At 40.9% G+C, this 15,258-nt stretch overlaps 3 protein-coding genes across 3 annotated transcripts; 1 reads left to right on the top strand and 2 right to left on the bottom strand.

Annotated features, from left to right (window-relative positions):
• Positions 1-1,460: 1,460 nt before the first annotated feature.
• LOC135143218 (uncharacterized) lies at positions 1,461-6,566 on the bottom strand. Its single transcript, XM_064075096.1, has 2 exons — positions 3,503-6,566; positions 1,461-3,460 (listed from the first exon to the last, which is right to left on the bottom strand). Exons 1-2 carry the CDS (start codon positions 6,564-6,566, stop codon positions 1,461-1,463), a joined length of 5,064 nt encoding a protein of 1,687 aa, XP_063931166.1.
• Positions 6,567-12,186: 5,620 nt separating this feature from the next.
• Positions 12,187-13,326, top strand: LOC135143219 (putative nuclease HARBI1). The gene has a single exon (XM_064075097.1). It carries the CDS (start codon positions 12,187-12,189, stop codon positions 13,324-13,326), a length of 1,140 nt encoding a protein of 379 aa, XP_063931167.1.
• A 509-nt stretch (positions 13,327-13,835) lies between these two features.
• On the bottom strand, positions 13,836-14,850 carry LOC135143220 (myb/SANT-like DNA-binding domain-containing protein 4). Its single transcript, XM_064075098.1, has 3 exons — positions 14,629-14,850; positions 13,969-14,526; positions 13,836-13,907 (listed from the first exon to the last, which is right to left on the bottom strand). The coding sequence occupies exons 1-3, from the start codon at positions 14,848-14,850 to the stop codon at positions 13,836-13,838; spliced, it is 852 nt and encodes a 283-aa protein (XP_063931168.1).
• Positions 14,851-15,258: the final 408 nt, after the last annotated feature.

A 15,258-nucleotide genomic window follows, 5' to 3' on the forward strand; every position in this document is an offset into this window, starting at 1 on the left:
TCGGTGACATTTGGTGCCTTTGACACTTCGCTTGACGTTTCGACTACTGCGGCTTTTAACCTGTCAATCGAAATAACTTCTGTTTTCCCATTGACTAGGATTTTGAAGAATTTATCGCCTGTTTCTAGGACCTTGTAGGGACCGTTATAGGGTCGTTGTAAAGGTTTCTTCACGGTGTCAACACGAATGAAAGCGTACGTTGCTTGGTGAAGGTTCTTTGGGATGTAGCTTCATGTTCTCCGTGATGGGTTGTCCTAGCGTACTGAATTCGTCGCATTCTTTCTTTCAGTTCTTGCGCGAATGTGTGGGGGAAACAGTTTGGCGTGGAATTTATTTTGACCAGATCAGCTGGTAAACGAAGTGATGTTCCATAAACCAATTCAGCTGGTGATGTGTCGATGTCTTCTTTGATGCTACTTCTGATACCCAGCATAACGAGCGGTAACGCTTGCGTCCACACGTTATCGTGGCATTTCAGGGCCGCCTTCAGCTGCCGATGGAACCTTTCGACCAGTCCATTGCTTGGAGGATGGTAAGAAGTAGTTCGGATGCGATGCATGCCCGTAAGTTCGCGATGAGAGGTAAAGAGTGCGGATTCGAACTGTGTGCCTCTGTCTGTTGTGATTCTTGTAGGGACACCAAAACGACAGATCCAGTTGTCGAGCAAGGCTCGGGCACATGTCTGCGCTGTGATATCTGCGATTGCTACTGCTTCAGGCCACCTAGTAAATCTATCTATCATAGTCAGCAAGTACTCCTTACCGTCTGAATAAGGCAGGGGCCCCACAATGTCAACATGAATGTGGCTAAACCGGGCGTCAGGATTGCTGAAAGTGCCAATGGGTGATTTAACGTGTCTGTGGATTTTCGCGCGTTGGCAGGGCAGGCATTTTCTTACCCATGTGGCCGTATCTTTCCTGATGTTTGGCCAAAAATACCTACGTGTGACTTGTTTTACAGAGTTCCTAACCCCGGAGTGTGAGAGGTTATGAGTGATTTCTATGATGTGTGATGTACAAACGATTTCCATGGGAGGTTTCAAACCACAATTCCTTGTTGCCACCTGGTGAGGGAAATTGCTGGTGTTGGACTCGTGAGCGTTTTCACGAGCCCTAAAGAAATAAAAAAGGGGTAAACTTAAGCACAAGTTTATTCTGTGACGTCTACATGCAAAATCCCGCGGTCGTACCTAGCGTTCCGCTCTCTTCATCCCTCTCCCATTGGGGGTGGACGAGCATGCGCACATGATCCTAACATAGCTCCCCCCGCTGAATTTAATGGAAGATTACAATTCAGGATATAACAATTGATTACAAATAGGTACAGATACTTAGAAATACTATATGAAATGTATAAATAAAGTACATATTAACGTTGACATAAGTGGAACATATATGAGTCCATTCGCAAACAAATTGATTGCGCACATAACACGACTCTAAATTGATTGCGCCCTGTTTTCACTCACAACAGTCCTTGTTAGAGTCCATGGGCAAAACGCAAATTTTCGTTAATGGTCTTTTAAACACTCCCCGCATTGTTTTGATCGTCACTACACGACACTGTCCGTCCTTTCCCGGGTGTAGCTCCTCGATTCGCCCTAAAGGCCACTGTTGTGGCGGAGTGCTGGCCTCGCGGACTACCACCAGGTCCCCCTTGGCGGGCTTCAATGCTGGAACGTTCCTCCACTTGTACCTGGTTTGTAACTGATGCAGGTACTCGTTGGACCACCGTTTCCACACATCTTGTCTCATCTTCTCCAGAAGCTGGAAGCGGATTAAGCGATTGGTCGGAAGGTCCCTCAGGTCTTCCTCTACCGGAGCGGTCAGCGGACCGCCGATTAGAAAATGGGCCGGAGTGAGTGCGACGAGGTCGTTCGGGTCATTTGATAATGGGGTGAGAGGTCTGGAGTTTAGACATGCCTCTATCATAATCAACACGGTATTCATTTCCTCATAGTTCAGCAAAGTATTATTTAAAACTCGTCTAATGTGCCCTTTAATTGACTTTACAGCAGCCTCCCATAAACCGCCCATGTGGGGGGCGTTTGGAGGAATAAAATTCCAAGTAATGCCTAAATTTGAAAGATTGCCTACTACCACATCTTTAAATGATTTTGTTTGGAATAATTGATATAACTCTTTTAAATGCCGGTTACTGCCTACGAAAGTCGTTCCGTTGTCAGAATGAATCTGACTTGGTTTACCTCTACGGGAGATAAACCGCTTTAATGCATTCAAAAATGAATTTGACGTGCAGTCACACACAAGCTCTATATGCACTGCTTTGGTAGCGAAGCACACAAAGACGGCGATGTAACCCTTTATTGTTTTTACCGTCCTTCCATGGCCGTTTTTTAGTGTGAATGGCCCTGCATAATCAACACCAGTTACTGTAAATGGCCGCGATGGAGTTACTCGTGTTACCGGGAGATCAGCCATCAATTGTTCATATGAAATTGGTTTGCATCGATAACACCTTAGGCAATTGAAAATGACTAATTTAACCGCGTTTTTGGCTGAAACAGGCCAATATCGTTGGCGTACTGCTGCTAAAGTACCTTGACAACCGATGTGCAAATTTTCGACATGATATTTCTTAATAATTAGATTTGTAATGAAATGCTGTTTCGGCAGCAATAGAGGGTATTTCCGATCGTTATGAATGTTGGAGTATGCTAATCTACCTCCAACTCTTACTAACCCAGAAGAGTCAATGAAGGGGCTTAAGTTTTTTATTTTACTGTTATTGGCAACCTGATTATGTTTTTTGATATTGTGAATATCGATGTGAAAGGCTTCGGATTGAACTTGTGTTATTATTAAACTATGGGCCTCTCGTAGTTCGCTGCAAGTTACAGCGCCCAATTTTTTATTATGTTTGTTTTTTAAATTAAAAATGAAACGACGCACGAGAGCGGTAATTCTTAACAATTTGTCAAAATTTGAAAACTTAGACCAAAGGGAACAATGTTTAGTGACCCTTTGCACTATTAAACAACATTTTGGTTTCATTTCTGGTAAATTAGTGCCTGAGGGGACTTCTTGTATATATGGTATGTGTGGCGTTGTTAAAAAACTAGGGCCGTGCCACCACAAATCTGAAGACATCAAATGACGCGGAGTGTCGCCACGCGATAGAATGTCCGCAGGGTTTTGATTTGATGGAATGTGGTACCAATTGTTATAAGGGGCTAGAGACTGAATTTCTGAGACTCTGTGGGAAGCGAAAGATTTTAATAAGGCGGGTTCTGTACGGAGCCATGCCAATACAATTGTAGAATCGGTCCAATAATAATGATTACGGATTTGAAAATTAGATAAAGATTTGGTTACCTTATACACCAATTTGGCCAAAAGCAGAGCTCCGCACAGCTCTAATCGAGGAATGGTTAATGATTGTAAGGGAGCCACCTTGTTTTTTGAGCACAAAATATGGGTTTGATAAGTACCGTCCGGACCTTGAGATCTCAAATAAACACATGCCCCGTTTGCAAGTTAACTTGCATCGCAAAATCCGTGGATTTCGACTTGTTGATAATCGCAAATAGCTCGGCGCGGTACCGCTACCTGGTTAAGCTGTGAAAAGGTTTCTAGAAATTCGCACCACATTGTGTGTAATTCAATAGGTAAACTTTCGTCCCAATCTAGTTTTAGTGACCATAATTTTTGTAAAATAATTTTAGCAGTTATGACTACAGGTGCCGCTAATCCCAACGGATCGAAAATATGAGCGATCGTGCTTAAAATGCCGCGTTTAGTAATTTTGTCAATTCTTGGATTTTTCGAGTGAGTGGAGTACTTAATTATGTCATTATTATTATCCCAGAATAAGCCTAATGTTTTAATGGTATTTTGTTTGTCTAAAGAAATCTGCTCTTGTTGTTGAAGTTCCTCGTCAAACCCGAAATCACATGAATAATTGGAACTTATTTTGTGTAACTCAAAACCTGCCTTAATTAAAATTTGCTTGATATCATTTAATAATTGTGCCGCGTCCACAATATTGGATGAGCCATAGATCAAATCGTCCACGTACATGTCACGTAAAATAATGGTTGCTGCTTCCGGAAAATTTTGCATTTCTAGATTAGCTAGTTCATGCACACATCTCGTTGCTAGATATGACGAACTAGCAAATCCATATGTGACCGTGTTCAGTTGGTAAACCTTGATATCCTCGCCTGAATCATTTCGCCAAAATATTTTTTGATACTTACGATGGTCTGGATGTAAAAGTATTTGACGATACATCTTTTTTAAGTCCGCACAAACGACTACTTTATGAATCCTAAATCTAATTAAAATGCTGAACAGATCTTGTTGGAGATTAGGGCCGACTAATAGATTATCATTTATGGATTTATTGTTATCAGTTTTCATGGACGCATTGAAAACAACCCGCAATTTGGTGGTCGTTGACGATTCGTTGTGGACCGGATGATGGCTTAAAAAATAACCGGAATTGTCGGGTTCACATTCGGTCATGTGCCCCAGTGCTAGACAGACCCTCATAAATTCCGAGTACTGCTGAAATAAGTTCCGGTCCTTTGAAAAGCGTTTCTCAAGGTTGTAAAATAGCCTCAAAGCTCTTTCTTTGGAAATACCCAAGCAAGGCGGTTCGTTTATCAATGGGGGCTTTACAATAAACCTACCACTAGTTGCATCCCTTGTAAAGGTTTCCTTGAAGTGTACTTCGCAGGTGTTGTTTACGCTTGAACTGTCTGATTTTTCAGGTAAATTTTCTACTTCCCAGAACTTTCTAATCTGTTTATCTAACGAAATATTTGAAAGGTTACATGAGGTTAAGTTATTTGATGAATTAAACTGATTTAGAACGCCTCCAATTACCCAACCGAACTGGGTTTTTTGTAATGTCGGGCCATTTTTGTTAATTCGGAACTGACCAATGCAAAGTATGTCCCAAAATATTTCGTTCCCTATCAAGAGGTCAACGGCTAGTGACTTATTATAAAACGGATCGGCTAATTTGATATTGGTGGGTAGATTTTGCAATGGTGTAAATGATTGCGCAGGTACGTTACCCGTGATTTCGGGAACAATTAAGAAGTCCAAGTAGGCCTTGAATGAATTGGAAATTGATGAAATTTTTACACTGACTGCTTTACTAATAATAGAAGATTTGCATGCAATTCCTATCAGGGGTAAATTGATTTTGTGTATATTTTTTAACCCCAATTTTTGTACAGCTCGCTCGGTAATAAAATTTGAGACTGAACCATTATCTAGCAAACTACGAAATTTTATGCCTTTGTTATTAGCACCTGTCGCCAAAATTTGTGTGGTTGATAAAATTACATTTTTGCTTAAAATTTGTGCACAATTGCTCATTGTACTTGAAGAGGGTTGTGGCTGCGATTCTATGTGCAAAAGAGTATTATGACGTCTATTGCATTTTTTACAATTGCCGGCGTTGCAGGTCTCGAGTGTATGTCCACTACGTAGGCAATTCGTGCATAAATGTCGTTTTTTTATTTCATTTAATCTGCGATCCACGTTAAGACCTAGGAAACTCTGACAAAAAAAGATAGTATGCGATTGTTTGCAGTAATTGCAAGATATTTGACTATGTTCGTTTCTGTTTACGATATGACTGGATGGCTTATTGTACTTAGCATTGAACGGAAATTTGGGTTTATTTGGAACGTTAAATTTATTACTAAGAAATGTCGCTTCAAATGATTCGAACATTTGACAACGTTGTGTCAGAAATTCAAGAATGCTTGTTGTTGTGGGAATGTCTTTGGACAATGTACCTTCCCATGCAATAGTTGTGCCGTGATCAAATTTACAAGAAATTAAATGAATAAGAAGATCATCCCATTGATGTACGGGACGTCCAATTCCCTCTAATGCCTTAAGATTCGAATTGACTATTTGCAAAAGGGTTCTGAGCGATGCAGAATCCTTTGGATTAATGTTGGGCAATGAAAATAACGAGCGCACGTGATGCTGACTGATCAGTCGGTTATTTTCATACCTTTCCACGAGTAACGCCCATGCTGCCGCGTAATTATCGGTGGACGGTGTCAAATGGCTAATTGTTTTTTGTGCTTCGCCCGATAAAGTACCTTTTAAGTAGTGAAACTTTTGAATGGCATTTAAACTGGTATTATTATTAATTAAAGATTGAAAAGAATCTCGAAAACTAAGCCATTCAGTAAAGGACCCATCAAACGTGGGCAAACAAATTTCAGGTAGCTTGACCGGAAGCGTTTCGTTACGGTTTGATGGCGAATTCGAGTTAGGTACTGACTCCAAAGCCCCGGCGGCTTGGATTAAGCTTTCTGCATTACTCACAGCTTCAAAATATTTATTTTCGAATTCGGTTGCTTCGTCGTCCTTGACTTGTATTTCGTCCACAGTGGATATTTGCACTTCAATGTCTTGATATTCGCGTAAGCAAGGTTCGATTGATGCTAACCGCCTTTTTAAATTTATTGCCTTTTTACCGTTTCGAGGGTCTGCTATGAAATTGTTAAACTTTGTCAAACGCGTTTTGAGAGCAGCCCGTTTGGCTATTAAAGTTTTAATATCGTCCAACATTATGAGGAAACGAACTGACGAGTAATTGATTATGACAAAACATGAATAATAGGATAGGAAACAAGGAACTGACCTGAGACCTCGTATACTTGATGTGTTGATGTTTTCTTGTCCACTAGGTTGGGCTGATGATTTTCCCCTGGAGTGGCTAGGAGTGATGCGTTGATTTTTTGCACTTACTCGCGTGTTGCACGAATTCGTAGCACACCGTTATGCTTATTTATCCGGCTCGAAGGACCATTTTATGTTGGACTCGTGAGCGTTTTCACGAGCCGTAAAGAAATAAAAAAGGGGTAAACTTAAGCACAAGTTTATTCTGTGACGTCTACATGCAAAATCCCGCGGTCGTACCTAGCGTTCCGCTCTCTTCATCCCTCTCCCATTGGGGGTGGACGAGCATGCGCACATGATCCTAACAGCTGGAATGTGAACTTTTCGTCTTGTAGAAGAGTTTTCAGTTCGCCATCTGTCTCTTGTGACGTCGCCAACATGTCGTAGTCAAAAGTACACTTGGAAATTTCTGACATCCTTGACAAAGTGTCTGCTGGTGTGTTTTTATAACCAATGACATACTGGATGTCGGTGGTATACTGTGAAATCAGATCTAGCTGCCTTGACTGTCGAGGACTGCACTTCTCTGGTTTTTGATGAAAAGCGTATACCAGAGGTTTGTGATATGCAAAGATAGTGAAATGACGGCCCTCTAGAAAATGTCGATAATGAAGGATACTTCTATATATTGCCAAAAGTTCTCTATCGTACGCACTATATTTCCTTTCTGTGGAAGTCAATTTTGCGGAGAAAAAGGCCAGTGGTTTTGGAATACCTTCGACAGCTTGCTCCAAGACTCCACCAATACCTGCTTGAGACGCATCGGTGTACAACCGGAGTGGTGCTTGGTGGTTAGGATAGGCGAGTGTGGTAGCTTTTGCTAAATCTTGTTTACACTGTTCGAATGCTTGCAGGGCTTCTGGATTCGCCTCTATGTTGGCATCTTTCTTGACATTGCCTCCAATCAGTTGGTTCAGGGGGGGCTTGAATGGTAGCTGCGTTTGGAAGCCACCTTCGATAATAGTTCACCATTCCCATAAGACGTTGTAGTCCTTTCTTGGTCTTTGGAAATGCCATGGAAGTGATGGTTTCTACCTTCTCTGATAGGGGCTGGATTCCGTTAGCACTGATTTTTACCTCTAAAAAGTTTTACTCAGGTGCCCCAAAAACACATTTTGTGGGGTTGATAATGACTCCATATTGGTCGAGCCTTTCCAACACAGTTTGCAGGTGGATTAGGTGTTCTTGCTCTGATGCGGACGCTACCAATATGTCATCAATATAAGCGTATGCAAAATCAAGCCCCTGCAGAACTTGGTCCAGAAAGCGTTGAAAGGTCTGGCTTGCGTTACGCAACCCAAACGGCATCCTGGTGAATTCGTATAATCCAAAAGGGGTTGTGACCGCTGTTTTAGGTTGATCATCTGGGTGAACAGGAATCTGGAAATACGCTTTTTTGAGATCAAGAGTACTGAAGATGTTCTTGCCATGTAGGTGCTGGCTAAAATCGTGGATATGCGGGACTGAATATCTGTCTGCTTTGTTTGAGCATTTAGCACTCGATAGTCCCCACATGGTCTCCACGTGTCGTCCCTTTTTGTTACCATGTGTAGCGGACTGGCCCATGGTGACGACGATGGTTTGACGATTCCCATTTCCAACATCTGCTGGAATTCTTGCCTGGCGGCTTGATACTTGTCTGGAGGCAGGCGTCGCGGTCTGCAATGGCTTGGAGGTCCTTTTGTTTCGATGTGATGTGTGACGGCATGCTTGACCTGCGTTACTTTAGTTGATGGAGCTGGTCGGAGGACATTTGGGAAGCGTCGAAGGAGTGTTCGATACGGGTCAGGAATCTCGTCAAAGATGGCACGTATGCCTGGCTCGTGCGCGATTTTAACCCGACACGACACTTCTAATGATGTTAGCGAGTCTATGAGTTTCTGGTTTTTTACGTCCACTAATAGGCCGTAGTGATGTATGAAGTCAGCTCCTAATATTGCGTCCGTAACATTTGCTACCAGAAAAGTCCATTGAAAATCGCGGCGCAGACCGAGATTTTAGTTTAACAGTTTCTGTCCAAGCACTGCGATTTTGGAACCGTCCGCCGATTGTAAATTGAAACATGCGTCAACACTGTTTGACCCGGCACAATTCAGACTTTTGAATTTCGCGGGTACTACACTGATATCAGCTCCTGTGTCAATTAGGAAATGTAGCTTGGAATTTCTATCAACGATAAATAGGAGAGGCGATGTGGTGTGGACAGCAGAAGCGGCCCTTACTTCTGCTCTCCGGACCCGTTTTTTGCCAAACTGCAAGGTGGCGTGCATTTTTTTGCGTTTGCGCCAAAGTTGAAGTGGTACCAACACTTGCGATCTACAGCACTATTTTGGCGTTGGCGGTTTCTGCTGCGACTTCGTGCGCGGGTTTGGCTGATGCTTCGTCCTCGCCCCTCGTAGCGTTCAAGGCGCGCCGTCAGATTTTGGACTTGGCGCGTTAATTCACCAATGGCGTCATTTCGCTCTGACGCTGACCTCTGATCCTCTTCTTTCGCCCCTATGGCGGACATCGTTGCAGCTGGTACGGCCTCAATGATCTTATCTGCGACTTCTACTGGCTGATCCGTGGTCAAAGAAATTAATGTGGGCTGATTGTTTGTGGGCATCTGCTGAAGAAATAACTCTCGTAGAGCCGTTTCATTGACGTATGGAGATAGGGAATCGCCGCCATTTGTGAGCGATTTCATATGTCGTAAGAGTTGGGTGGGTTTTCGAGAACCCAACTCTTGGCACGAAAGCAGTTGTTTCAGACGCTGAGTCTCCGTAAGCGCAGTTCTGGCGATGATTGCTTGTTTTAATCGCGTGTGCGGTAGGTCGGGATCTGGGGTCACAATCTGATCCGTCACCTCGGCGGCAATATAAGGAGGTAGGGCGATGAGGACATGATTATATTTCGTCTCTTCCTTCACGATTTTTGTCTGGAAGGTGGAAAATCTGGCCTCTGCCATAGCAAACCATAATTCTGGCTGATTATCCCAGAATGCCGGGAGGGAGAATGTTGCTTCGGTGATTGTGGGGGCTGTCTTCTCTGTTTCAGACATCTCTTGCTGTTTTCACTCTACTTCGATATCCACGTGGTTCCAAGGGACAGTTGTGTTTCGCGTTGCCTTTCTACTGCGTCACCACTGTGATTCAGATCACGTCGGGGTCACCAATGTCGCTCGCTTAGTGCAGGCGGCCACCCTAGTCTGCGTTGTTGAGTACACGGGGCAGTAAAAGACGGATCAACGACCATGTAATTTATTTCACTTTTACTGAAGGTTTTTTCACGTGGAGCTCCTCACTCTACGATCGCGCGAAACCCCCTTCCATCCTTCATGCTCGCTTCTCTAGCCAATTCAAATATTGGCAGGAAAGGTCCGCTACAGCTTCAAAATTAATTTTGCCTTCACCTTTGAATAGATAGCCAATAGTCAAAAAAATATGAAACCAAAGTACGTACCTTTGAGGTAATTTGAGGAGAGGACCCGGGTGGGTTAGGTAGCTTCGTGCTTGCCCGCTACACCCTGGGTCGTGGGTTCGATTCCCGCCCGGCTCTGGGTGTTGTGTATATCCCCCGTTCCCCTGTAATTGGGCCTCCGGCCTGTTGGGGAACGTAATCAAATAAAAATAAAAAAAAAAAATAAATAAATTTGGGGACAAAAAATGTAAATCTTTAGTGAACTTTTTCATCAGTTATTCAATGTGCTTTTGTTCAGCAAACTGGTTACCCATAAGTAACTTTATGCCAGGGTTTAGAAACCTAGTTTTCCATTTTGTCGTTATATGTACTGCATCTTGAATGCAGACTGGTTCTCTCAAATTGTAACCGGCCTAAGGAGTAAAATTAAATTTCGAGTTAAATTCACGTAAGTTAGAATTGGTTTACATTAAAATAGATAATTATTCTAGCTATTACCTGAAAAAATGGTCTACAAGGACATTCCAAATCTTCAGTTGTACTAATAGTTCGATTAAGGTATGCTAGGCCAAACTTTCATCACCTCTAAGCATCGAGTATCTCCAACAGAAGAAAATCCCAAAATTTCCTCAGTTTTGCTGCTACAGCTTCTAAGTATTTCCATCGTTTTATAACATCATAGTAAATAAATCGGTTGTCACTACCAAAAATTGCAAGGCAAAATGCGGGGGTGTTTTCTACTAATGATTAATAAATCATAAATAGACACCGTGCGTTTTGAGATGAGCACAGTGAGTCATCATTGTCTGACAAGTAGAATTCCACCAGTGCCGAAACAGTGAGTTTAGTAAAGAGGGGTCGTTCGTACAGAATTTTGGCAATATACGGCTGGGCATGATCTATTTGGAAAAGCGGCTGTTGTAGGGTGTGAAGATAAGGGAGAAGATGAGGTTCTATAATATCCGCAGTGTAGCTTTGGGCATTCATAAACCCCTAACAAACACTAAGGGTGATCTACTGCCATACCCAATTGCCGTTCTCCACGTCAATACTTCTTCGACCATCGCTCATATCTAAATAAAATCGGGATTCGTCACTAAAGATCACTCGAGTGAGTGGTAACACAAAGTGTGGTCTGTACGACGTGAGTCCAAATGATCTGGTTCTCTTTGTAATTCTTCTGCCTTCTTCTCCAAACCATTGGTCCGCAGTCGAACGCGCGTTCGACAAACGGTCCTTCACAGCCAGAAGTCTTAGGCGACGTTCTTGACCTATTGTTACCTGTCGGGGACGGTCCGAACGTCTGGCTCGTTCTCACCCATCTTCGGACCAAGTGTAGTAGCAATTCGTCGGTGCGGACACGGTCCTGCTTAAACGGGCTGCAATTTGGTGAAATGATAAACCTTCTCGTAGGGCCGCTATTCGACCTCGCTCAAAATTGCTCAGTTGTTTAAAATTGGAACACCGACGAATTCTAGGTATTCTCAACGCTATGTCAAAAACGGTAACGTGACAGCAATCGTACAGAATTTTTAAAAATTTTGTTTAGGTTTGCTGCATATCTTTATTTTAAATTAAATATTGTTATTAATATTTTTTCCTTATTTTATTTTTTTATAAAATATAAAAAAAAATCTGAATTTATCATTCGGAAGTATACTATACTTCATACTGTTAAAAATCAAATGTTGAGATTTTAAAAATCGGTTAATAAATCGCAATATTTTGCTCTTTTTGGCTTGAGACAAAAATGGAAAAAAAAGTGATACCGTATTTCTATTTCTCTGGATTATTTAAGAAATCTCAGGCGATTTAGTGGAATTAAATATAAAACAAAGACTTTAACGTGAAATTATGGACTTTAATAGTGCTATTCTGTAATTTCTAACATTCTATAAAAATGTTATTGCCATGACAATTCTATTACAAAACGTCAGTTAACAGAGATTGGGAAAAAATGGTATTCTGTATGTAATGTTAGTAACATTATGTTTATAACGTTGCTGTAAATTTACAGCGACAAAATTGGGACCGTATACTATAACAGTCTATTAAAAAATAACGCTGTCACGTATGACATTAATTGAAAGTGTTCAAAAACATCATAAACATGCAAAATAATTTTAATAACGAGATTAATAATATTCCCGTATTTATATACGGACTTCTGGAAGAAGACGAGAGACGAAATTACATGCGAATTTATCGGAAGCAGTTGCGAGATTCTCAAAATCCATTCGAAATGCCAGAAGTCGAATTTATAAAAACATTTCGCTTAAACCAAGATTTGACAAGAATTTTAATCGAATGGCTGGAACCCCACGCTGGAATTCGGCGAAGAACAACAAAACTGCCCTTTTATTTAGAAGTATTAGCTACCCTTAACTTTTTGGGTACCGGCTCTTACCAGCATAGTGTGGGATCTTGCACATGGGTTGCAATGAGCCAACCGGCTATTAGCCGATCCTTAAAAAAAGTTTGTAGACTCGTTACGGGGTTATTGATGCCAGAGTGGATAAAGTTTCCAACAACAATGGAAGAGAAGACGGCAATTAAGGGTGGATTCTATGAGAAATTTGGGTTTCGTGGTGCTATTGGGTGCATTGACGGTACCCATGTCGAAATAATAACTCCGCCTATAACTGACGTAGATCACCCGCCACATGTATATATCGATAGAAATGGGGTACACAGCATTAACGTTATGCTAATTTGTGACTCCAATTGCAAAATTTTGGCCTGTGACGCTAGATTTCCTGGTTCCGTTCACGATTCAGCGATCTTCAGGGTTTCAGATATTCGGAATAATTTGCGAATGTGTTTTGAAAATGGTGATGATACCTCGTGGCTTATTGGAGATAGTGGATATGGGCAAGAACCATGGTTGTTCACACCTATTCCTGTTGTTGCCCCAGGATCGCCACAAGAAAGGTACAACCAGTTACTGCGTTCCACTCGAAATCCTATAGAACGCACTAACGGCATACTAAAGGGTCGCTTTAGATGTCTAATAAAGCATCGAGTTCTACATTTTCATCCAGTACAGGCTGCCTATATAATATATGCCGCAAGCACATTACACAACATAGCTCTGTGGGCGAATTTGGCTTTGGAGGAAGATGAAATAGTGGTAGAAAACGACGAAGGTAACGGTGATAACGCTGTTGGGATTGTAGAACCAGAGCAGAATTGTTTTAATTTAGGACGAGCTGCCCGTGAAAATTATATAAGAAGAAATATAATACAATAATACAGTGAAAATTAACGCAAAACTTTTAATAATCGGTTTATTAAACAGGTTTATGTCATAGTCAGAAATTAAATAAATAGAAATTTATTACTACTATTAATGATGTACCGACTATAGTCGGCCGACTAGTCGGCTTTGTTAAAACCGCTTAAAATTGGTTTAATCGACCGAAAATTGGTGTCAAAGTGTAGATAATCTTCCGCTAGTTACGATTCTGAAATCGCCGTCACGATATCTGGTCCAATAAACACGCAAAGCGAATTCAAAATTTTCAAAAATTTTCCAAAAAAGTGGTTAAAATTGGTTAAAGTATTGTATAAACTGCCCTAAATTGTGTTATTCTTTATTTTTGTACTGAGTTACTACAAAAAATTAAATGTTAAAATTATCCAAACAAATTTAACACATTTCTTGGAAAACAAAGAAACTTTAGTTATTCCTTTTATTAAAATAAAACAAGTTTTTAAGGTAGTTAGAGAAATAGAAAAAAAACACACTGTCTGTTGCATTTATAAACCGGTTTTAGCAAAGCGGAACAGTCGGCCGACTATAGTCGGTAAGTCGGTACATATCTCTAATAACTAGTTAAAATAATTGTAAATTAAAATTAAAGTTAGGATTTTCAAACTTATACTTCTCTACTTCAAACCGAAATTTTTCTTTCTCTAGATCCAACTGCTGTTTCTGCAGTTCAAGTTTTTCCCTTTCAATATCGTTATTTGTATGATTCACAGCTTTTTCGTATACTTTCAAAAGGTCTTGGCCAACAGATTTTAACGATGAATTTTGTACATTTTGATAAGGATTTTTTTTTTTGTATTTTCTTTTAAAATACTGAATAGAATTGGGCTGGTTTGGATTAAAATTTGACGGACCAGCAACTTCAGGTTCTTCTCGAACTACATTATCATTTTCTCCAACTTCTGGTAAATTTTCCTCATCCGTCAACTCAGCGCTTAGATTTTCAGGTATTGTGGCAGTTCTATCAGGAGTGGCAGAAGAGGCACCAGGCTCCTGTAAACCACCACATACCGTAACTTTTCTGGAGCCTGTTACTGCCACTCTGCCCCACACTGACAATCCTCGTTCCTCTAATGGAGTGAGTTTGATGTCACTGGCAGGACCTCCTCCAGTTCTTTTTCTTTCCACCACACATTTCCTATACTTTGCCCTGGTGGCGTTTTTCCAATCATTAAAGCGCTGTAAAACACAAAATGTTACTAATGTATTTCACTGACGGTTTATAATTTTATCGGGTTCGCTAATAAATGAGTTCATTTAATTATGTAACTTCAGAGTTACCTTTTTCCATTCGGAAACTGCCAAGGCGGGCCCAATGCCAGTCGAGTTTAAAGCAATTGCCAGGTTTTCCCATTTTTTGCTTACATGATCGGGATTGACCGTTGGGTTAATAGTCCCCGTTCTGAAGATAGGGTCATCTTCCATATGTTTCAGGTACAGTTCGTATTGTTCATGGCTAGTCTTGCCGCTCCTTTTTCGTTTATTTGCCGGTTCGCCTTCCATCATTACAATTAGCTGATTCACGAATTCACGAAAACTCCACGACGTTTTTAAAATGTCAGTATTTGACAATTTCAAAATAACATTTTTGAACTAATGATAAAATTTTACAGTGACCGTAACAGAGTAGCTTAGAGAATTCCAAAAAACATAATGTCTGTTAACGTCGACTGTACAGAGCACTGTTACTAACAGTCTGTTAATTTAACATAATGTAAAGTGATTTTTACAGAATAGCACTATTAGTGTCTCAGTACTTATTTACTATTTTCTAAGACTGTTTAAAAAAAAATGCTTTCAGCGAAATTGATATATGAAGTTACTAACTTGTTATAACTTTTCAACCACATTAATGTTTAGCAAATTCCGACTTCTTTCTTCTTTCTGCACTTTCTTTTTTATTGTCCTTAT

The sequence above is a fragment of the Zophobas morio genome, unplaced genomic scaffold, assembly GCF_036711695.1.
Source record: "Zophobas morio isolate AGI-343-1 ecotype UQ-CSIRO unplaced genomic scaffold, CSIRO_AGI_Zmor_V1 ptg000058l, whole genome shotgun sequence".
NCBI classification, from domain to species: domain Eukaryota; kingdom Metazoa; phylum Arthropoda; class Insecta; order Coleoptera; family Tenebrionidae; genus Zophobas; species Zophobas morio.